This window comes from Panthera leo, chromosome D2, assembly GCF_018350215.1.
Source record: "Panthera leo isolate Ple1 chromosome D2, P.leo_Ple1_pat1.1, whole genome shotgun sequence".
In the NCBI taxonomy this organism is placed as follows: domain Eukaryota; kingdom Metazoa; phylum Chordata; class Mammalia; order Carnivora; family Felidae; genus Panthera; species Panthera leo.
Genome location: NC_056689.1, coordinates 62,579,881 through 62,604,711, shown reverse-complemented (window position 1 = coordinate 62,604,711; position 24,831 = coordinate 62,579,881). Strand labels below are relative to the sequence as shown.

The window sequence follows — 24,831 nt, the reverse complement described above, 5'->3', positions numbered from 1 at the left end:
GGGTGCATTCTAATATTTGTACAAGGGAAAGATTCTTGTCCTTATGCTCTACAAGGCAAATAGCTGGAAACAGTGCATATATAAAGTTTGATGTGTTATCAGACACATAACATGGAGCCTTGAAATATGTCAGCCACTATCTAGGGAAGCAGAAACAAACTGCCTTCTGATCAGAGCCTTGAATTAGAGTGGGGGAGATGGGAACAGTCACTTGAGAGAGAACAAAACCCAAGGCTAGCTGCAGCTATGAATCTGAAGTTTGAATTCACACGGTCTGCATGATGCAGAAATCTACCATAGACAAATACATAAAAATTTGTCTATGTCCGCTGATACTCCTAGACCTCAAGCAGGAACAAAAGAAAACCACCCATGGAGGATATTTGAAAATCCAGGGCATCCTGTGAAAAAAACAGACTCAGCAAGATGAACCAACACTTAAAAGACATACATAATCTCACACACACACACACACACACACACACACACACACCCCACCACGAGGTTTGAAATTCATGGAATTAATGAATGAATCAGAAAGACGCTAGAAGAGCAAAACTAGCCTAAATAAAACATTTAGCACCTTAGCACAATGTGTAGTACATATTAGGTATTCACTAGTTCCTATTTCCCAGTCTCTTTTCTTTCATATCCTAAATAATTGGTTTTTAGACTCTATTGTTGGTTTTAGACACTTATTTTTGGCTTTGTTATATGTCATTCATTCATTCATTCATTCAGCAGGGGAGTGCATGACCAGAGCTGAGGTTTAGGAAGACTTTACTTTATGCTACCCCATATTGATACATTCACTACTGCCAAAAAAAAAAAAAAAAAAAAAAAAAAAAAAATTAAAAGAATCAGAAGCAGTAACAAAGGACCAGGGAACAAGCAAGAGACAAGTGGTCCAAGAGAAAGGTAATTCTTCTGCCTACCACAAGAGGGTAGCCATGTGGTTAAAAAAAAAAAAAAAAGCATGAGAGAAGGAGCTAAGTGGGAAAGAGCAGGGAAGCACTTAGGAATGTTTAGCTCCACCTGTAGACTTTAATGGGCTGGATCCATGACATGAACCCAAAGTTTAGGCATATAAAGTATTTTTCAAACTTTGTGTGCTTAAAAGGCCAACAGTTGGACCACTGGAGCATGGAGCATGGGCCCTCCAACCTCCCCCTGACACAACCAGGGCCCCAATTCAGCATTTTTGGACCTTAACTTGTGGAGCAAAAGAGGATGGTTCTGGAGAGGACAGAGTAGGACAACAAGTACTAAGGTATGTTACCTACCTGAAGGGTTTCTTAAGGAGAGACAGCAGGGATTGGGGGGTGGGGCGCGTGGAACTTGTGGGTTTCAATGAACAGAGTGTTTGAACAAGGTAGCACATAAAGAGAAACCAACTTCCAGTGGAAAACTGAAAGAGAGAAAAATTTAATTTTATGTGTAAGGCTTTAACTTGTAATTAGAATATTCCAAGAGCAGAGGTGGCTTTGAGGGACTGAGATCCCTGAAATTGGAAGTGTGTAAACAGAAACTGTGCTCAGAGATAAAATATAGAGGTTTGGGGAGTTGGACTAAAGACCTGTCCAGCTCAAAGATTCTATAAGTATTAATTAATAAAATAAAAAGCAGAGAGGTTAACAGAAGCAAAAACAACTACAAAAACATTTACTGGTGAGATTCTGTACAACGAACTCCATGCCTAGAAGTGTTAATAAAATCAGAAGAGTTTAATTAAATGAACGATAGTATGGTTTTTATTCTCTCCTCTTCTCATTTTATAGTAGAGTATGAGTGCATGCGCACACACACAGGCCATCCAAAGGAACACCACCTAGAGACTCTGGCACAATTGAAATGCTAAAAAGGTCATAGTTCACACGTTGTTATAAATTGCCTCCTCTGTGTGTGTTTCCATGATAAAGAGAAAGAGCTGGATAATCTGAGCACTGCTGTCTTCAACTCTGTAATTAGAGAACACGGACCCTGATGAATTGCAAATGGAGTCAGAAGCCCAGCTTGTGACTTAATGAGCAAAGACAGCCCAGTCACAGACGTCCACACTCCATATTAATCAATGGCTGACGATTTTCTGCTGGGAAATTGTCCTCAATGATATATGGTCCTATTAGCCAACTATTACCCAGTCGGCCTCCTTTGCCTGAGACCTCTGGCCTTAGTTCTGAGTCTGGACAACAAGGCATTAAGGAGACTGAAGTTCCAAAGAATCTTGACAGGTAACTCCACCCGAGAGAAAATACCCCCTGAAGTCTTAGAAAAGTTAAAATTCAAAGTAGCAAAAGAGGAGGAGATTAAAAGAGAAGGCAATAACTGCCCTGAGAAGAAAATCCAAATTACCTCAGCTAGTTCGGACCCCAAATCATATGAAAAGTGACGTCATCTACTTAGCTGTGGTGCCGGGTGGCAGGCAGAGCTAAACACATCTTGAAAGGGAGAAGCACAGCATGAAATCTAGGATTTTTGAGTCTAAGTCATATTCTCTTTCCAGAGCCTAGTACTATGTCCCTCAGTGAGATCCATTTTCAGCTGCATATAAGCTATGAGGTTACCTCTAAAGTATTGATTCTTCTTAACTGAGCCCCTTTCTTCGTAACTGACCCATCCCCAAGTATGCATCGGGCACCTAACAGGTACACTTAGTAGGTTTCTTTCTTTGGTAAAATTCCCCTCATCCTCTAAAATTCAGCTCACTCCCTCCCCCAATATTCTGTAGACCCTTCACTGCCAGTAGTTTCAGAAAGTCACTGGTTCCTAAGGTTCCAATGGCACCACACATGATTAATAGTTCATTACCTTTTACTTCCCACCCAACTGAGCTACTTCAGGGAAGGTCTGAGTCTGACTCATCATTATATCCACACAAACACTGTATACAATTATTTACACCCTTCTAGTCCTCAGTAAAGTTTTGCAAAATGGAAAAGTAGGCTTTGGTATGAGGAGATTGGGGTCTTGTTACAGAGCCAAGACGTACACATGAAACAAACATTGAAGAAAGCAGAAAGGATTAAATGCTAAACTGTGTCCTGAATTGTAATTGCCATAGAGCTAATCCCCAAGGGAGAGTTCCCAGGTGGGGGTCGGGGAGGGGGGGCAGGGAAGCACACATCTATATCTCCCCGATCCTCGAGCCCTGATGTGCCTTCTTCTTTCAAGAACTGGAAACATCCACAAAGGGCTGTTTCCCATGATTACAACAGTGAAGTGTTAAGAGGTTATCGCCCAATCTAGAATGGAATTAATTGGGATTAAACCATTGATGGAAAGGTCAAGTCTCATACCAAAGAAACAGAGTTGGAGAAAAACCTTCACATCTGGAAGTCTGAAACAAATTGGAGGTTCGTATGAAATTGATTAATGACAAAATTGGAAGATTCTTTTTAGTTTTTGAATTGTTAGTTTATGGTAAATAAATGACTTACTCCAATAGCCTTTGTTATTTAAAGAGAGAGTTCCCAACCTTCCTGTGGAATATGTTAAAAACAAAAGAAATAATTTCCCATCTCTACACAGTAAAGCACAAATTCGCTAGATTAATACCAAATCCACCCCCCCCCCCCCAGGCTGACCACACTTCTACTGCTCCCCATTATGCACTCTGTGCCCCAGTGAAGTGAAAGTAGTTGCTAATCTTAACTATACTTCTCCTTCCCTGCCTTCAGAAATTTACTTAGGCTATTGTTTGCACTGTGCAGAATATCTTCTCCATGTGCTAATCTGACACTTTTTCCAAAAACCAAAAAGCCACATTTTCATCCTCCACTGCACTGTCTTGATCTCTCTCCACTAAACTAACATACACAATGGGATGTGAGGGTGGAGGTTTGTACTTACTTAACATTTTAAAGTCACATTTTAGTAGTAAGGATTTTTTTTTCTATTATTAATTCTTGATTCTCAAAGTCTCTCTAATGGCTTCAAAATACTTATTCACACATTAGGTAATTTTCATATTTCTCTGAAACTAGTCAAAATAGTTCCATTTTACAAGTGAAAAGTTACAATAAGTGTAGTGAGTCACAAAGGACCAGAATATGGCTGATCTTGGTAAGTATTCCATATACACTTAAGAAGAATGTCTTTTCTGCTTTTGTTGGCTGAAGTGTTTTATCAAAATCGATTAAGTCAAGTTAGTTGATTGTGTTGTTCAATTCTTCTATACCCTTAGCGATTTTTCTCTCTACTTGTTCTATAAAGTACCAGCAAAAATTAAAGCATTGAATTTTTAATATCATTTTTTAAATCACATTTATTAAATGTTTAGGTATGTCTAATAAAAGAGATACAAGATCTATAAACTAAAAACCATAAAATACAGCTGAGTTAAATTAAAAGAAACCTAAATAAATGGAGAGATATAATGTGGCCATGAATCAGAAAACTTGATATTTGTAAAATGTCCATACTCCTCTAACTGATCTGTGGCTTTACATAAGCTCAAAATCAAAATTCCAGAAGGCTTTTCTGGAGGGTAGAAATTGACAACTTGATTCCAAAATTCATATGAAAATACAAAATACCTAGAATGACCAAGACAATTTTGATAAAAATGAACAACTTGGGGGGCACCTGAGTGGCTCAGTTATTTGAACGTCAGACGTGATTTTGGCTCAGGTCATGATCTCACAGTTCATGGGATTGAGCCTCACATCAGGCTCTGTGGAGCCTCCTTGGGATATATTCTCTCTCTCTCTCTCTCTCTCTCTCTCTCTCTCTCTCTCTCTCCCCTTCCCTCGCTCATGTGCATGTGCACATGGTCTCTCTCTTCTCTCTCTCTTTCTCTCTCTCAAAACAACAACAACAACTTGGAAGACTTACACTCCTAGACTTGAAGACTTTTATAAAACTATGATACTCACGGTAACATAGTATTGGCGTCAAGAAAGAAAACTAAATGAATGGAATAGAAGAGAGTCCAGGAAAAGACCTGAATATATGTGGACAATTGATTTCTGATGAAAGTGCAAAGCCAATTCAGTGGAGATTTGCAATAATAATCTTTGACTCATACCTCACACCATATACAAATTAAACTCAAAATAGATCGTGGGCCTGAGTATAAGACATAAAGCTACAAAACATCTACAAAAAAGCTGAAGAAACAAATCCTTGTGACCTTGACTTTAGCAAAGATTTCTTATGACACCTTAAGCATGGTCCAAAATAAATAATTGACAAATTACATTTCATCAAAATTATGAACTTCTCTTCACTGAAAGTCACTGTCGAGAGAATTAAAAGATAAGCTATGGTGGGGCACCTGGGTGGCTTGGTCGGTTAAGCGTCCGACTTCGGCTCAGGTCATGATCTCACGGTCCGTGAGTTCGAGCCCGGTGTCAGGCTCTGTGCTGACAGCTCAGAGCCTGGGGCCTGTTTCGGATTCTGTGTCTCCCTCTCTCTCTGACCCTCCCCCGTTCATGCTCTGTCTCTGTCTCAAAAATAAATAAACGTTAAAAAAAAAATAAAAAAAATAAGCTATGGAGAAAATATCTGCAAACCACATACAGTAAAACCTTGGTTTGTAAGCATAATTCATTCCAGAAACATGCTTGTAATCCAAAGCACTTATATATCAAAGTGAATTTCCCCATAAGAAATAATGGAAATTCAGATGATTCAAACCACAACCCAAAAATATTCATAGAAAAATGATTACAGGGGTGCCTGAGTGGCTCAGTCGGTTAAGCATCCGACTTTGGCTCAGGTCATGATCTCATGGTTCGTGAGTTTGAGCCCTGCGTCGAGCTCTGGGCTGACAGCTCAGAGCCTGGAGCCCACTTATGATTCTGTGTCTCCCTCTGTCTGCCCCTCCATGGCTTGCACTCTGTCTCTCACATTGTCTCAAAAATAAATAAGCATTAAAAAAAATGATTACAATACTGTCATATAATACAAAATAATTAAAAAATATAAAATATAAAGAAAAATAAACAAATTAACCTGCACTTACCTTTGAAAACTTTCCTGGCTGGTGTGAAGGAGACAAGAGAGAGGAGGTATGTTGTGTAGGACCACTTTCACTATCACTAACAGAATCAGTGCCATCTATTGGCTCAATGGAATCTTCTTTTTGTACAACTTTAACAAGGAACCTATCCAATGACACTTGCTTTTGCCTCCTTTTGAGGATTTCGTGGTATTGTCATTAAACAGATTCATCGTCCCCACTGCTACAGCCTCATTCAGGTGGTGCTTTTCTACAAAATTTTGCACTGTTTCCAAAATTTTACACATCTCCCTAATCTCATTTGAAGTGAAGGATTCCTCTGCCTTTTCCTCCTCCCCCTCCGCAGCAAAAGAAAGCTCGGTTGTGATCTTGTGACATTCAGCATCCTATACCACTCGTATTGCAAGACATCACTCCTTTATCAAGTAAAAATTTATTAGAAATGTTCACACATTTTGCAGAACACTCACAGAACAAGTTACTTGCAATCCAAGGTTTTACTATGATAAAGGACTTTCATCCAGAATGCAGAAGGGCTTTCAACACTCAAAAAAAAAAACAAAAGTGACCCAATTTTTTAATGGGCAACATATTTTTGCCAGAGACTTCACCAAAGAAAATATACAGATAGTAAACAAGCACGTGGAAAGATGTCACAACAGCAAAGTTACCAACAGAATGAAAACTACTGTCACAGAGAGATACCACGACATGCCTCGTAGAACCTAGGCTGAAACTGAAAAGACCGACAACCATAACAAGTGTTAATAAGGATATGAAGCAACTGCAAGTCTCACGTGCTCCTCATGGAAATGTAAAATGGTACAACGACTTTAGAATATCGTTTGTCATTTTCTTAAAAATGCGAAGCCACATCTACCGTATGATTCAGCCATTTTGCCACTAGGTATCTACCCAACAGAAATAAAAGCATACATCCATGTGAAAGCTTGTACAGGAATGGCCCCGGCAGCTCTATTTGTAGTAGCCAAAACTCAGATTCAAACCAAATGTCCATTCATGGGCAAATGAATAAACCGATTTTGGTATATCCATAAAATGGAATGCCACCCAGCAAATAGGTAAATAGATACATAGATAAATAAATAACGACTCATACACACAACAATATGGATGAACCTCAAAATAATTATGAGAAATTAAAAAAGCCACTCAAAAAACTGAGGATATAAGATGCCTTTTTACAAAAATGCTACAGAATGCCAACTATTGTATAGTGACAGTAAGCAAATCCCCAACTGTGACTAGGGTGGCCGTGGGGAAATGAAGAAAGGAGGGAGGAAGGAATTATAAAGGAGGACAAGGAAACTTTGGAGTGTGGGGGGGTGATGGATATGCAAATTTTCTTGACTATCATTATGCCTGTGTGGGTATATTTATGTCAACACTTATCCAGTGTGTATGCTTTAACCTGAGTAGTTCCTGAATGCCAATTATACTTCGATAAGGTCTTTACAGAAATCTGAAGGCAACTCATACAGTGACCTTAGATTATTTCAAATAATGTTTATGAGCACTTAAAAATGTTTAATTTCCAAAGTATATCTTAACTCTTTGAACACAGTAATTATATCAAACATTTTGAGGACAGGTCAGACCTTCTCCCCAACATATGCTCTCATAGTTACCAATACTTCCATTTTGTAGCAGTTATCATAATGGCCATCAATTACTTATATGATCAGTGCTTCTCTTTCCATGGCAGCAGAACTCATATCAGTAGCCTTCATTAGTGAATCCCTCAGCCCTGGTACATTCTAAGTTCTCAGTAAATATTTGTTGAATATAATATCCTCGACCTGCTGTCTGTGTGGCAAAGCACAGGTTATCGACACTTTTAATGACATACACTTCAAGCAAAGAAATGCTTTTTGCTCTCTATGCTTTTCATTTTTCCGTTTGTTTTATCAATATTCACCTGAGAAAAAATGGTTTCCAATAGTTTAAAACATGAATCTGTCAGGATTTGTTAGACTCTGGTCTGCTAAGAAGATACTTGGGAGGAAAAAAGACAAACACCATGGCATACTTTTCAGTTATTTTTAACGACTGATGGTGTGATACCACTAGTAGACATTACACGAGTATCAGCGTTCTATCTGATTATTAAACTGGCATATTCAGCATCAAAAAAAGGGAAAGAAACTGTATAAACCTAAGGGCAGACAGATCATATCACAAGTAATGATCTACCAGTGAAACTCAAAAGCTCCCTTTGGGAGTTGGAACCTCTGGGCTAGAAGGTTTCAGAGACCATCTAGGCTGATAGACGCGGGAGAGAGGATTCCTCAGCCACCTTCCCACATCTTCATTTTGAAAACATTCAAGCTCAATATTAGTACAACAGTATTTGAAGAAAGGAAAGTTAATATGTCCTTTTTTTTTCCCTTCGCTCATTCCCCAGCTGCCTATTACAAAGCTTCTAGATTACAACCTCTGGTATCTCAACCAAGCACTTTAAATTAAAAAGTCTCCATTTTAAAAAGCCTTGTTTCAATAACTTAGCTACAGCTGGCTACTGCCTCTGGCACTCAGAGCAGCCAAGGGAGACAACGGGGCAAAATGTCAGAAAAGCAGCTAACGGGAAAAACGACCACAAAGGAAGGTCATTATCCCCTCCATGGTACACCTTGGCGGCAATGCCAACCAGGACCTCCCCTCTACCACTCTGCGCTTTTGAGAAACTGGCATTTTCTTTGTCAGGAAAGAAACATGCTGTGGGCACAGCCCTTGGCCTTAGATATTTTTTCAGGCAATCAGACTATCAGATCAATAGTGTCCTTTTGGCTCTTGTCATGGTCAGAGTTATCAAGCACTCTTCCTTCCTGTGACTTTACACAGTCACAAAGTCTACTTCTATTGTCAAATCACTCTATAATTGGTTCCCTTTCTTTTCGATGCCACAATTATTACCTTAATCCAAATCTTACTTATCTCTTGTCCAGGGACAATTTAAGATCATTCGCTGTCGTAAACACGGAGAAAAACGTTGGTCCTCCCATCCCTTAGGTGCTTATAAAATAAAAAATTATAAAATAAAAAGCTTTCCATATGCTAAAATGAATCGCTTCTTTCCAGATTTTTCTCAAAAATCTAGATAACTTGAGTTACGTTTCCACAGATAATCTTGCCCAGGGAAAGCTTTCTCTAGAAAGCCATATTTGCACTGAGTTTTAGGACTAGCTAGATGAAAAGGGGGGAAAGGACTCCCAGAGATAAGTGCCAGAGTTTCACACTCTGGTGTGAAACAGGAGGATACATTCTCTGTTGCATGAATTAAGGGAGTGCATAGAAAGGGGGGGGGGGGGTGGTAGGAAGTTAGACAGGATCCAAACTACCATGGTCTATGTGCTAAGTTAAATTTATCCTCCAAACTACAGGGAAGCCAAAGATAAATTTTAAGAACAAACTGGTGGTTGCCAGAGGGGAGGGGGTAGGGAGTTGGGTAAAATACGTGAAGAGGAGAGGGAGATACAGTCCTCCAGTTATGAAACAAGTAAGTAATGGAAATAAAAACACAGCATAAAGAATACGGTCAATGACATTGTAATAGCTATGTGATAGGACAGATGGTAGCTACAGTTGTGGTGAACATGGCATAATATATAAATCTGTCAAATCACTAAGTTGTACACCTGAGATGAATGCAATTTTGTATGTCAACTGTACTCAAAGAAGGAGGAGGAGGAGGAGGAGGAGGAGGAGGAGGAGGAGGAGGAGGAGGAGGAAGAGGAGGAGGAGGAGGAGGAAGAGGAGGAGGAGGAAGAGGAAGAGGAAGATTAAGGTCAACCAAACCTCTTTCTATAACTTCTGGCACATCTGAGATCTACTGACATTTTAATGTGCAAAGAAAGAACAAAAATAAAATACCAAAATAAAACCAAACTAAACAAATCTAGCTTATACAAGCACATAGCCATGATTCTAAAGAATAAGTTTCCATCTCTGACTTCTTTCAGACTCTATTCCCTCAAAGTTCTCCTCAGTGGTCTCCTTGGCCTGGCCACCATATTTTCTGTTGTGCCTCCATGATTTCCTAACCTTATCTAGGGTCAAGGACAAAGATCAGTTTGAAACCTTCCTGACCAACGTCAAGACCTCTCATGAGGATCTGATTTACATCTTAGGGATAAGTCCCACCCTCACTTCTTACCTCCCACCCCCATTGTAAAATCTTCCTGGTGGTTGTTAGTTCCATTCCATACACCTCAGGAACATCTCAGGCTACAAAGTAGGAAGAGACTCCTACTCTCCCCTCCACAGGGCCATAGAGACCCATATCTCAACAAGACGTCCATCACTCAGCAACCTTGACATGAATATAAGTTATGGGCTGACTATGTCCCCTCCAAATCCATATGCTGAAGTCCTCACCCCAGTACCTCAGGATGTAACTGAATTTGAGACAGGGTATTTAAAGAGTTAGTTAAGTTAAAATGAGGTCATCAGAGTGGGCCTTAATGCACTATGACTAGTCTCATTTTAAGCAGAGGAGATTAGGACATAGATACACACAGAGGGAAGACCATGTGAAGATACCGGGAGAAGATAGCCATCTATAAGCCAAGGAGAAGTCCCTCAGAAGAAACAAATCCTACTGACATCTTGATCTCAGACTTCTACCTTCCAGAACTGTGAGACAGTTTCTATTGGGACAGGCCTAGCAAAATAATAATATGTGACAAGACAGAGAACTTTTTTTTTTTCCACCAGAATTCCTCTCAGGAGGACCTCTTAATTACTTCAGGACTTTACGGATCAATGTAAAGAGGAGTCAAAAGTATAGCCTCGATGGCCTGAGTCTGGGTGGAGGTACAGACAAGCTGAGGATTTTGTCTGCTGTGGGGACAGAAGACCTGTAAATGCCACAGGAAGGGTTAGTGAGGGTATTAGTTTCCTATCAATGCTGTAACGAATTACCGCAAATTTCGCGGCTGAAGACAACACAAATTTATTATTTTTTATACAATTAATAGAACACAAATTTAATTTATAAGTGTAAATATAATTTATGGAATTTGTAGAATATAAAAGAATATTTCCTGGAAATCTGGAATTTGAAATCAGTCTCGGGTGAAAAATCAAGGTATCCACATGACTGCAATTCCTTTCAGAGGCTTTAGGGGAGAATCCATTTCCTTGTCTTTTCCAGCTTCTAGAGGCCACCTGCATTCCCTGCCCTCATGATGCCATGTTCCAAGAGTATCATTCCAACTTCTGTTTCCATTGTCATATTTCTTCAACTCTTCTTTTCTTCTTCCCCCTTATAAGAACCCATGTGATTTTACTGGACTCACCTGGGTAATCCAGTATATTGTCTCCATCTCAGGATCTTTAACTGAATCGCATCTGCCCAGTCCCTCTTGCCCGGTAGGAAAACAAATTCACAGGTTCTAGGGATTCGGAGGTAGACATCTTTGGGGGAGGGAACATCAATGAGCTTACAAGAGTGAGGAAAACCAGAGGGTGGCATGACCCAGGAGAGACTAGGGACACAGAGATGTTAAAGGGGCTTTCCCAAGTGAAAACCTATGAGTTATGACTCCTGTCCTTGACACCGTAATTCAGCTACCACCACCTAATCACAAAATGCTTGGCATAGTTGGTTACTGTTCCCCCAGGAGCAGTCACTGACACAAGAATTAAGTAGTTTCCTTGGGAGATGGTGTAGGACTAGAGAAGCAACGCAGGCAATGGAAGGCACTTAATATACGGTATATTACAAAGCCAGCTAACTCTGTGGGCAACCACAACTTAACTACAATGGGAAATTCTGGGGAAAAAAGTATATAATAAATACATGCCTCAGAGCTGTCCCACAGGAGAAATGAGGGAACCAGAGTACGTATATACCAAATTCTGTTGGTCACTGGCTGAGGACTGCTCCCACATGTTACCTCCCTGGCACTTCTACTGGGTCCTGTGCAGAGGAGTGGGGTAACCTCTAAAGGGTTTGGAGAGTGACTTCCAGCAAAGAAATGCATATCCTAGCCCTAGGAAGTCAGCAGGAGCACACTACAGTGGAAATACCAAATGCATATGGGCAGGACATCAACCGTGTCTGTGAAAATTAGATTTCTCATGGAAACCAGCGACATGGCTGAGTTTTGCATCCTCACGGATGTGGGGTTGAAACAGTCCAGAAACATTAGGTAACAGCTGACATCTGGAACACACAGAGAATAAACATCAACAGCACAGTGGCTTCTGTGCTTGTCATATACCTTATGCATCCAGAACCGCCATTATTTTTTTTTTTTATTTATTTTTTTTTTTTTTAATTTTTTTTTTTCAACGTTTATTTATTTTTGGGACAGAGAGAGACAGAGCATGAACGGGGGAGGGACAGAGAGAGAGGGAGACACAGAATCGGAAACAGGCTCCAGGCTCTGAGCCATCAGCCCAGAGCCTGACGCGGGGCTCGAACTCAAGGACCGTGAGATCGTGACCTGGCTGAAGTCGGACGCTTAACCGACTGCGCCACCCAGGCGCCCCCAGAACCGCCATTATTGCAACTCACTCTGTTAACTTCTACACAAAAACCAGTCTCGAACTCTTTGCTAACTGGCTCCAGCTCAGGACTTTCTATAGAGTCCCTGTTTCTAGCATTTCCCTGGTCTGGAGCCAGTTTCCCCCTCCTCCCCCACTCCCACCACATTTGGCTTAGACAGAACATCAATCTGCACTGCCACACATCTCTATTGCTCTTTTGAGCAGATGAAAATATATTGGATAGAGTTTCTCTCCACCTACTACTTCCTCCCTTGATTAAAAAAGAAAATTAAAAAAGAAATGACAAAAAGAAAAATCTCCAACTGTTATTTGCTCCTTCCACTTCACTCTCAGTCCTCAGCCCTTCTTCTCCATTCCCGGCCAGAAGTCAGGCACTTCTGGGGCTTCCACATCCACATGCATGAGGACAATACGCATGTGGGTACTTTTAAGTAAGAAGTCAATGTTCTAGAATTTAATTTTCTCCTCTCACATTAAACCTGCCATTCTTCACATAATCGGAGTGATAAATGCAGAGTCAGACCTCGTCTCCCTGACATTAATACCCATCAGGACTTCAAATGCAAACAATTGTGACATTCGACTTTATAAAAATTACCAAGTGCACCAACTCCGCTTAATTAAACCATTTAAAAGTTGCTTTTGTTACATTTAATGAATGATATATTATACTGCAATGAAACATGCAGCAATACAAATACTTCACAATGCTTCCAATTAAGACTCACTTCACTTATGCCAATTGACAACACAAGTGTTCCACACTTCATTCAGTTTGTGCATTTTAAATGAACTGGTTAGTGAGAAGGGTGCTTCTGTGCTAATGAGTTTTGTAATCAAGGCATCTATTTTAATTTCAAATTGGCTAGATTGGGGGAAATTGCTAGACTAAATGACTGGTACTAATTAGGATTATAAAAATATTCATCATGCCATGGAATTAACATGGGGGTCTGATTTTCCTACATTTGCATATTGCTTGAGTTTTGGGGAAAAAAATCTTGACAAATTGTCTTCTCTTTAGTAAATTGAACAAACACTATATCTGTTTTAGCCCTTCTTTTCATTTAAAGCATAATACATATTCATGATTTGTAAATGAAGTTAAATGATTTCAACTTCTATCTTCATTACCATATTAAAGATGTTGTCTTCATAAACTTCCTTAAAAAACTTCAAATCATAGTATTACCTATTTAAATGGCAAACTCTTTGGTTTAATCTACATATTAACCCACATGTTGGAACAAATTAACAGGAAAAGTGAGTAAAAATGGACAAAACCTGAAAAAAACCATTACTGCCTTGTTTATTTTCTGCTTGAGGCAAAATTAATTAGTCCTATGGCCTAACATCAGTAAGCGGGTTTGATGGCTTCCGGCCTCAGGATCTCATCTTGGAAAGTGCCATCAGCTGAGGGATGTGACAGAGGAACCACTGGATGCTTCCAAACGTCTGGTCTTGGCATGGCCAATTGTGTTGTCTCATTATTACAGTGCTCTCTGGGACTGGGATTCAGTATGAAGTGGCCCATATGAATTTCTGCCCAGATGTGGTAGTTAAGTCTGTCTATCCACTAGAGAGAGTGAGGTGTGGTGGTGGGTCCCAATGGGAGATCTCAGGAAGGCCTAGAATAGAGAGAGGGCCAGGCCCCTCATTGGCTATGTGACCTTGAACAAATTAACACTGCTTGCTCTTAAGAGACATACGCTTACCTATAACTTGGAAATAACACTATCCACCTTGCAGACTCCTATGAGAATTCAATACAATGTACATAAAAGCACCTGTCACTGCCCATACACAGAAGATATTTAAAGACATATATCTCCATTTCTGAGAAGAACCTATATGTCCAATATTAAATAACACAGCATGGACGTGTAAGAGTTACTCAGCACAAACCTTAATTCACTGCATATGTCTACACCCCTTGGCTCCAGAGTATTTGTTTCCATTACAGCTGTCAAATCAAATAACCAAACACTAATTCAATTTTCGGGTATAGTCACAAAATTCATCTGAAAAACTACCAGAATAAATCACTTCCTTAACATCTATCTATAGTGGATGCTTCTAAATAATAAGACCTATATCTATCACTGAGTTGTAAATAATATAGATTGAGGTTATATCCAACAAGAGTATACTTTTTGTTAGGAGAAAAAACATAATTTCTAGAGTTTCACAGTTTAAAAGGGACCAGAGTGAAAAACAAAGCTGAAGAAAAGAGAAACCTTAGACTCAATGTACTCCTAGTTCAAGGAAATTTTCCTCTACACCACCCTGCCTCTTCAAAAGGTATTTAAATAATGATTTGAAATATTTTATCTAAAATGACCATTTTCACACCTAAAATGTTTCTTAAGAGCACTGCTTTAGAACTAGGACTTAACATAAGCTATTTAAGAATAGCTTCAAAAAATTTTTTTAATTATAAAAGTAATCTAACAAAATAATGGAAAATTTAAAAGACAAACGGCATGGAAAACAGAATTCCATCATCTTGAGAGATCCCAGGAAATATTTGGGAATATTTCCTTCCTTCCTTTAAAAATTTTTCTTCCCTCCCTCTTTGCTTCCTTTCTTCTTCCCTTTATCTTATTTTATCTTTTGCCTATCTGCATTCAAATAACACAACTTTACTTAACATTTCTTACGCATGAATGCATATGTATATGAATTCATTTGAAATGTAGACGTATTAAATACGAATTAATGCATATCCATGCTGCTACATGGCCATCAGAACCACCATTTTGATGGCTGTGTAATATTCTGTCAAATGTATGGACCATGATGTAAAGTCTCTTAATGTTGGCCATTGAATGAGTTTCCATGCAGTTTTCCCCATTATGAATGACTTTGATAAACCATCATACCTAAAGCTTTTGTGGTATTTAGTGTTATTCTCTTGGTAGTCTCAGAACTGGAATAAGTTAATCATTGGATTATAATTATGAATACGTGTACATCTTCTGATACACATCACCAAGATGTCTTCCAGGAAGGCAAACTCATTCACATGACCATCAATATCATGTCAGAATATGGGTTTCATCACAACTTTGCCAACACAGGGTATTGTTCTTATGGCATAGAAAGACACACATTTTTAAAAATGAAACCTGTGAAATTAATTGTAAATGGGCATTTTTTGAAAGTTTCCTTACAAATGCTCTGGATGGATCAGGCTCATTCAATATCAATGAATTATTGCCTTTGGTTTAAAGTTTAAGTTTTTTAAATTCTCCTTCTCTATCACTTCCCTCACCTGCTGTCTTCTAACTTTCCTTCCAAGGAATTTATCTGTGTCTATTCCCTCACCACCTTATCCAGAAATCATCTGCATGACATTAAAAACAACCCTGATCGATGGTGACCCCACTGGGGGTGGAACATAATGATTGCACAGAGCACAAGGGGGATTCTGGAAAGCCAGTCATGTGCTCCTTAATCAGGGTGCTAGTTTCATAGGTGAATTCAGTTTATGAAAATTCATCAAGCTCATGAGATGTAAACTTTCCAATATATGCTATAACTTGAGTGAAAAGGATTAAAGATTGACTCTGACTTTAATTCTTTTAATGTTTATTTATTTTTGAGAGAGAGAGTGAAAGAGAGACAGAATGTGAGTGGGCAAGGGGCAGAGAGAGAAGGAGACACAGAATCTGAAGCAGGCTCCAGGCTCTGAGCTGTGAGCACAGACATGGGGCCCAAACTCACAAACTGCAATATCATGACTTGAGCTGAAGTTGGACACTTAACCAACTGAGCTACCCAGGAACCCCAAGACTGACTCTGACTTTAAAAGGCCAGGTGCATACACAAAAATAACTCAAAATTGATGAAAGACCTAAATGTAAGACAGGAAGCCATCAAAATCCTCGAGGAGAAAGCAGGGATCAGCCTCTTTGACCTTGACCACAGCAACTTCTTACTCAATATGTCTCTGGAGGAAAGGGAAACAAAAGCAAAAATGAACTATTGGGACCTCATCAAAATAGAAAGCTTCATCACAGCAGAGAAAACAATCAGCAAAACTAAAAGGCAACTGAGAGAATGGGAGAAGATATTTGCAAATGACATATCAGACAAAGGGTTAGTATCCAAAATCTACAAAGAACTTATCAAACTCAACACCCAAAAAACAAATAATCCAGTGAAGAAATGGGCAAAAGACATGAATAGACACTTCTCCAAAGAAGACATCCAGATGGCCGACACATGAAAAAATGTTCAACATCACTTATCATCAGAGAAATACAAATCAAAACCACAGTGAGATATCACCGCACACCTGTCAGAATGGCTAACATTAACAACTCAGGCAACAACAGATGTTGGCGAGGATGAGGAGAAAGAGGATCTCTTTTGCCCTGCTGGTGGGAATGCAAACTGATGCAGCCACTCCGGAAAACAGTATGGAGGTTCCTGAAAAAATTAAAAATAGAACTACCCTATGACCCAGCAATTTCACTACTAGATATTTACCCAAGGGATGCAGGTGTGCTGTTTCAAAGGGGCACATGCATCCCAATGTTTATAGCAGCGCTAGCAACAATAGCCAAAGTATGGAAAGAGCCCAAATGTCCATCGACAGATGAATGGATAAAGAAGATGTGGTGTGTGTGTGTGTGTGTGTGTGTGTGTGTGTATGTACGTGTATGTGTGTGTATATATATATATATGTGTGTATATATATACACACACATATATATACACACATATATATGTATATGTATATATATATATGTGTGTATATATACATATATATACACACACATACACGTACATACGTATGTACGTATGTACGTATGTACATACAGTGGAGTATTACTCAGCAATTAAAAAGAATGAAATCTTGCCATTTGCAACTACATGGATAGAACTAGAGGGTATTAAGCTAAGTGAAATTGGAGAAAGACAAGATCATATGACTTCACTCGTAAGAGGAATTTAAGATACTAAACAGATGAACATCAGGGAAGGGCAGCAAAAAGAATAGAAAAACAAGGAAGGGGACAAAATGTAAGAGACTCTTAAATATAGAGAAGAAACAGAAGGTTGCTGGAGTGGGGGGGGGGGTGGACTATGGGCAAGGGGCATTAAGGAATCTACTCCTGAAATCATTGTTGCACTATATGCTCACCTAGATGTAAATTAAACAATAAATACATTTAAAAATAATTAAAAATAAATAAATAAATAAATAAATAAATAAATAAATGAATGAATGAATGAATGAAAGGCCAGGCACTGTCATACCAGTATGACTGGTCAAGATGGCGGCAGAGAATGGAAGCAGGATAGAAGGTATGGTCAGGTCAGGTAGATAAGTTCCTAAGTCTAGAGAGACTTGCCAAGGAAGGGGCAAGCTAAAGAATTCCTGAGTCCAACTCGAATACTGGAGACCTAGGGTCAGAATTAGGCAAAGGGTCAGAGTTGGGGACACTAGGCAGCAGTGTGACCAGTGCGTGCATGAAGACATGGTCACTGCATACAGGAAATGGGTGGAAGAATCCAGAGAAGGCTGTGAGCTGCTCCACCTCCTTCCCACCTGTGGCTGCAGTCACCTCCTTTGCCGAGATACTGTCTTGGCTGAACTTCTACCATGAGAGCAGAACTTCTTTGGGAAGACATTGGGAAAAGGTCCCTGAGTACCCTACTTAATACACATATATGCTGCATCTCCCATCAATTATTTTGGCAAATATTCATGTTCTCTTCCCTGACAGAAATGTGTCAGCTTACCAAAATGGACACCTAGAATGTAGAGGCAACGCACAGAAACTCTGGAACTTGATACAGAAAAGCAGGTTTGGGAAGACAAAGGACATGAGATCCATAATTTTATGGTATATTGTTCTTTTGAGCTAATGTTCTCATGAGCAAAGTTGCCATGGGTAGAGATTTTTACTATGTGACCCTCACCGGATGCAAGTTAATATTGTACACTCAACCAGTTGTGTCATTCAGATCTCAGTTCAGATAGATTAGTGGTAATATTTGAATAACACACAGGTTGTTCCATCTTCTTAATAAAAAAAAAAATAGGGCCATTCTTGGTCCACTGTTTTGTTTTCACCTACATGAAAGTAGCCTCATGGAAACTGGTGTTTCTATGGCGATGGAGACAGCACCTCCCCACTATATCCACAAGATATCTCAAAGAACACGATCAGCTTGCCATAGGTGAGTGGAACTCTGGACTGTTGTTCTCTTAAATGATACACAAATGGTTTTATAGGCATGGAAGAGACCTAATGAAATTGCAATGTTTTTCTTGAAATAGAAGGTGCCCTTCAGTAGTACTCTCGTTCCCTGGAGGATACGCTTCAAAACCATGGTCATCCCTAGTTAATCCCCAGCAGCTTTATCCCCACCAGGTGGGGAGATATAAAGCCTTTTTCTGCCAATGGTTACTGAGGAAAGTTGTCATCACCTGCTAATCCTGGAGCTCTGAATACAATTACATTTCTAATCTAAGGGTTTACAGGAGAATACAAATGAAAGGAACAGCATCATTTGTATCCAGCATTCCAGAAATACAGGTTTAAACTTCCTTTTTGAATTTTCAGTTCCTCCACACACCAGATGCTCTAATTCACCAGTGCCCTGTTCATGCAGCCCCAGATAGAGTCCACCAACCAGTAAAGCCTGCATGGAACAACCATCACCTCTTCAACTGTGGACTCTGTTTTGCCAGTGACCATGACCAAAACTGCATCAGCTCCTCAGCCAGCTTGTCAATCTGTCAGCTACTATTGAACTTGTCTGGTAGCAGGTGATCAAAAAAAAAAAAAAACCCAAAACAAACAAACAAAAAAAAAACATAGCAGTCCACACCCCCCAACTACTGTAACAGCAAGCCTGCATTATGTGTGCTAGTGTTTCAGAAAGTGGTTTTTAAATGGAAATGACTGGCAATTCTAGACCAGTCTAGCTCAGAAGTGTCTGAAAAACAACAGAGTCTGAAATCCCATGGAGCTCCTCATCTCTGGTCTCCAAAGCCAGTTGTATTTGTTAATGTTTCATTTTGCCAAGTAGATAAATGATAATAGAGAGTTGTGTAACTCTGCCTCTCCCACAGAAAAAAAATAGCTGTTTTCAATTCTGTCTCTTGTGGAAGACCCCTGTGCCAGGATATATGCATCTGTAAATACATGAGCATGTGCCCATTAAAAACAAAACAAAACAAACAACAACAACAAAAAACTACACCAAGTCTCTTGTCAAAATGAGGAATGTTTAAAAATCCAGATTTCTACAGCAATGAGAACATCTATCCATTCAGAGGGCTGCAATATCCTCAAAACCTGTCTTGAAGTCTTTTTTTTAAATCTGTTTTAATAATATTATTGAGCCCTCCAGCTAATCCAAAACATCACAATGTAGTTTCAGTTGTCAATGAGGACATAGCCTGGTGGAAACAAAAGAGAATCCTGACTCATAAATACATAGCCCTCAAAAGACATTCTAGGGCTTTGATTTGGGGAGGGGAGGGGAAAAGGGAGGGGAGAGGGGAGGGGAGAGGAGAGGGGAGGGGAGAAGGGAGGGGAGAGGGGAGGAAAGGAGAGGGGAGGAGAGGAGAGAGGAGAGGAGAGAGGAGGGGAGGGGAGGGGAGGGGAGAGGAGAGGAGGGGAGGGGAGAGGAGAGGAGGGGAGGGGAGGAGAGGAAATACTGGGGAGGGGAGGGGAGGTGAGGGGAGGAGAGAGTAGCTGTTCTCTTATTATTCCAATTTAATCAGCCATAACCTATCATGTTTGCTGGTTGTTTTTTAATCATGAGATTCTTATAAAGTCATCTCTTCTTTTGTCTGTGGGGCAAAAGAAGAGCTGCCACAGGAACTGGGAAGCTCCTGGGATGGCCAGAACGGAAGAAATTGGTCAAAAGTCCAGGTCCAGCTGAACAGGAAACAGAAATAACTGCTACATCATGACACATCAAAATTTGAGAGTCATGGCCCATGTACAGGGTCAAGTACAAGGTGCATTTGTCGCTACCTCGCCACCCCTTTGCAACTTTGGAAGTGGGTGATCTCCCACAACCTGGCCTTGAACCAGTACAGTTCGTAGTACAACATTTCCTAGCTGGCTCACAACCTACCATCCAGCATCTCAACTAACATGTTGTTATATTCATGTCTCAATTTCTAGCTACAATTTTGTCCTATCCGGAAGGTATTTCCTTAATTCTCCTGCAGTGCCTTTACTGAATGAGATCTCCTGGCAAGTCTCCTGCAGCTTTGAGGTAGCAATTTGGAAGGTGAAGCAACTGGATATTGTCCCTTTAAAATATCATTCAATTAGGTCTTTTGTAATACATACAACGTAACGAGATAGCCTTACCGATTCTAAAGAAATTGCCAGTGCATTTCATCAAAGGCACAATAATGAAAACATCGATTCAATCCTCACCACAAACATCTCCCTTTGATGCTGCAGTTACCTTAATACTAACACTTTTCATTTTCTCTAGAAGAAACCAGCTGCCTCAATGCATGCACATCACAGAAGGCTCCAGTCTGAAGTAAGACATTTGTATATCAATCTCAACTCCCCTTGCCTCTTCATCCGCTGCTGCATAGCATCACTGTCCTTGACTCTAAACCAATAAATTATTCCAAAATAAAGAAAAACTCTTCTGCACCCTGGATGACTGAGGCTACATGTTTTATGCCAGCTCTGCAAATGTTGCCAGGGGCATCATCTGCCTCCTCACACCATTTATTTAAAAGAATGGCAGGGTACCAGTTAGAAACTTTATGGGCCTGAAGAACATCCAGCCACTTTATGCAAAAGATGTCAACAAGAAAGAGTACCTAAGGAATAATACATCCAGAAATGTGCAGCGTGATTAGGAAAATCCATCAACACCCACTGCCACATTTCCAAATATTTTTACTAAGTGAAAAAGCAGCCACCAAGCCTGAAAGTATTTTGAACACATTATATCCACAAGAGTACTTCCTGAGCAATGGCCCAGATGTTCGCAGCGCTATGGAGATGGGAGTTAAAGGATATTCCTTCTAGATACACACAAGGCACACTGCACTTGGTTTATTAATCTTTTGGCATGAGAGGTCTAATCTAGTTTGTCTCTGTATAAATAAAAACATAGTTTCGGATTTCTGAGCATCATCTAGATAAATTACTATCCAGCCTTTAACAAAGCCAAATAAATTATCTTTTTTTTCAATACAGCTTCGAAATTCCTAGCAACACTAAGCATCTAAACTCACAGACTACCTGACATTTGGCTAAGTCTTTCATACAATATCCACTCGATGCCATGAAAGAAATGTATTTGCAGTGGCTTTTGCTCTGCAAATGTCATATGGGTGTCCTTAGGGGATTGCATTAAGCACCTGGAACCCACCATGAGGCTCCATTAATGAGACATATAAAGGTTATGTTGAAATTATTGTTTAAAGGTGCTGACATCTCTCTCTCCCTCTCTCTCTCACACACACACACACACACTCATATTTACAATCCCATATTTAAATATATACAGAGAAGCAACTGTTTCAGGATTTAAGAGAGAACAGAAAAAGCTATTTCAGTTAAGGTTAATCTGTAGATATCTCTCCGCTAGACAGTGCTTACAATTATCTATTTTCTTTCACTGATTGATTTCACAACATTGTTACATAACAGTTTGTCATCAAGTGTTGTACCTAGGTTCTGTACTAAGGCAATACAAAGAAGCATAGTCTAAAGTCTCTTAAGTGTAAGTTGATCAGTTATAGCAGGCTCATTACCATAGCATTTATGCATTTATCCACTAATTTGTTCACCTCACAAAAATTACTGAGCACTTATTAAGTACCAGGCACTGTGTCAGCACTGGTGTTAAATCAGAGAGTAAAACCAAACCTGGCCCTGCCCTCCTGGAGCTTATAGTCTAGTGAGGAATATAGATAATCCTGACATCGCATAAATCAATGTAAAATTTCAACAGTGACAGGCATTCTGAAGGGGGGTATACAGCGTTATGGGAAACAACACCAAGGAGCATTTAACTTTGTCAGGGAGTTTAGGGAAGAGGTCCTGAGAAAGTGATGCTAGAACTGAGATCTGACAGTGACAAAGTTGATTTCGGGGAAAAAGATTCCAGGCCCAGGAAATGGAGCCAGGGAAACAGCTGGGGTGACAAACTGAAAGAAAGCCATTCAAGGGAAAGTGATAACCTTGAGTCAAGACAGAGGAGGGACCAGCTAAGGAAATCTTAACAGATCCTGCAAAGGACTTCAGTCTTTTTTCTGTGAGCAATGAGAAAATGATGAAATCCTAAGATCTACATTTGGAAAATAGGTTGTTCAGGTTATAGTGTAAACACACTGGAAGAGGCTCTGATCACAGCTCAAAGGACAGATATAACCCATGTTTGAGTGGTGGTGGTAATCGAAGGGTCCATGGAATTAAGAGATAGAGATAAGAGTGACAGATTACAGACACTAGGTTTGCAACAAGGAAGTATGAAGGATAACTCCCAGGTTTCTACCTTTTGCCAACAAATGGATACAATTAGGGAACACTGGAAGAGAAACCAGCTATGTTGGAGGGAGAGCAAAGTTCATTTTTGGAATATGTTGAATCAAGAGGCATCCGAGACACATGAGAGTCAAGGTCAAGTACACAGATGGGTAAATGGATCTCGAGCTTGAAGAGGAGGATGTATCGAGTCATTATATCTTGAAGGCACTTATAGAAAACAACAAAATGGGCATGTTTGGGACTTCCCTTCCTTTGCTAAACTACAAGCAATGGTATATTCACATTTTACCAAATCAACACCACATGGTATGCTGGAATACGCCCTAGACTTGGAATCTGACAATACGCATTTGAGCTCCGGCTCTTCCAATGACTAGCTCGGCAGGCTTCAACAAACACCTCAGCCCTTCTGCACCTTTGTTTACTATAGTCACCAGCAAATTATTATGAATACACATTCCCTACTTACTTCACAGGGTTGTTTTAAAGGTCAAATGAGTAAAATTATAGAGAAAATCATCTTCAGCCTATGAAATGATAAACAGCACTGCCAATACGTGAAATGCACCTGCCTGCATATTTTGATACTGAAGAGTAGAAAAGAAAGTTCGTTGCTGCAGACAAAATCAACCCAGATGGATGATGAAATGTCATTGAATCCCTTCCAAAATTTGGACTGAGTAAACAAGCGTTTTTCCCCAGGTGGTACTTGGGTGACAAGATGCAAATAAAAACAGTGTTTGTTCACCTTTTGATCCAGACTGTAGGCCAGCACCCAGTCTTCCTGCTTGGGATGGAAGAGCAGACTCTGGATGTAGAAGGTGAGCCGGTACTTCTGATAGGTGGCCCCCTCATCTGAGCTGATCAGTAAGCTGCTCTCCATTTCAGGATCACTAAGAAGCATGATCTAAAGGAGAGGGGAGAAAATACTGACAGAGTTAGCATAAGAGAACTACTACAAGAAATTAAAGCATAAATATAAAGTCATCTGTACTTGCATATCACAGCACAGGAAGGGGCACGTGGGTCTCTCTATGAAATATTGGCATTTCCCCCCTGATTTAGTCCTTCATTGCTGAAGGGAGCTGGAATATTGTGCATGGTTAGGTCTGCATACAAATGAGGCTTTGTTTTGTGATGTCCATCTTATAAGTACTTTCATTTTTGATGTCCAGCCTTTAAGTAGTGGGAGCATATTCTTATGGTCCTCTGTCCCCTGACCTTGAGACCGTCACAAATTTCTCTTCCTCCCTCCCCCTCCCTCAATTCCTGTCACTCTTCATCATGCTATTGTTCTTACTGCCCTTTAATCATGAAAAGGATCCCCTGATTATCCCACTGTTTGTTTTGTTCTTTCTGAAGGAATTGTTTCAGTGATTTAATTGACTTAAGTGGTCTCAATGATCCCTTTGTTTTCGAGATTTTCCAAAGCACCTATCCCCAAAGGCCCCTGGGGCAAAGACTGCTGCTCAGGAAAGTGTGTCTTCCCCAAGCCAGATGGACAGAATGGTATAGACTAAAAACACTTTGGCATCAGAAGGAGCAGATTCAAACTCAACACTTCTCTGTTCACAATGGGTCACTTGGAAACCTACTTAACTCTAGAGGCCTCAGTTGCCACAACAATAATTGAGTATCACAAGAAGCCAAAATGGCCTTGAACACATAGTCTTGACAAGGGATAGCTATAATTATTATTTATCTTCCAGTATGTATGTAAAAGCTCCCTCCAATCAGCGCACTTTGACTTCTACTTACAGTACCTCAGTGACATTGGCCTCACTGCACGTGTGACTGACTTTCCAGTATTTAATCCAACAGACATTTAGACAC

The 24,831-nt window shown here is 39.9% G+C and overlaps 1 protein-coding gene across 9 annotated transcripts in view; it reads right to left on the bottom strand.

Annotated features, from left to right (window-relative positions):
- SORCS3 (sortilin related VPS10 domain containing receptor 3) overlaps nt 1–24,831 on the bottom strand; it is a 590,282-nt gene that overhangs the window by 253,702 nt on the left and 311,749 nt on the right. For all 9 annotated transcript variants that reach the window (XM_042908251.1, XM_042908252.1, XM_042908255.1 and 6 more), the window contains one exon: nt 23,747–23,905. In XM_042908251.1, the coding sequence (XP_042764185.1) occupies nt 23,747–23,905 (159 nt within the window). The remainder of the gene's footprint in view (nt 1–23,746; nt 23,906–24,831) is intronic.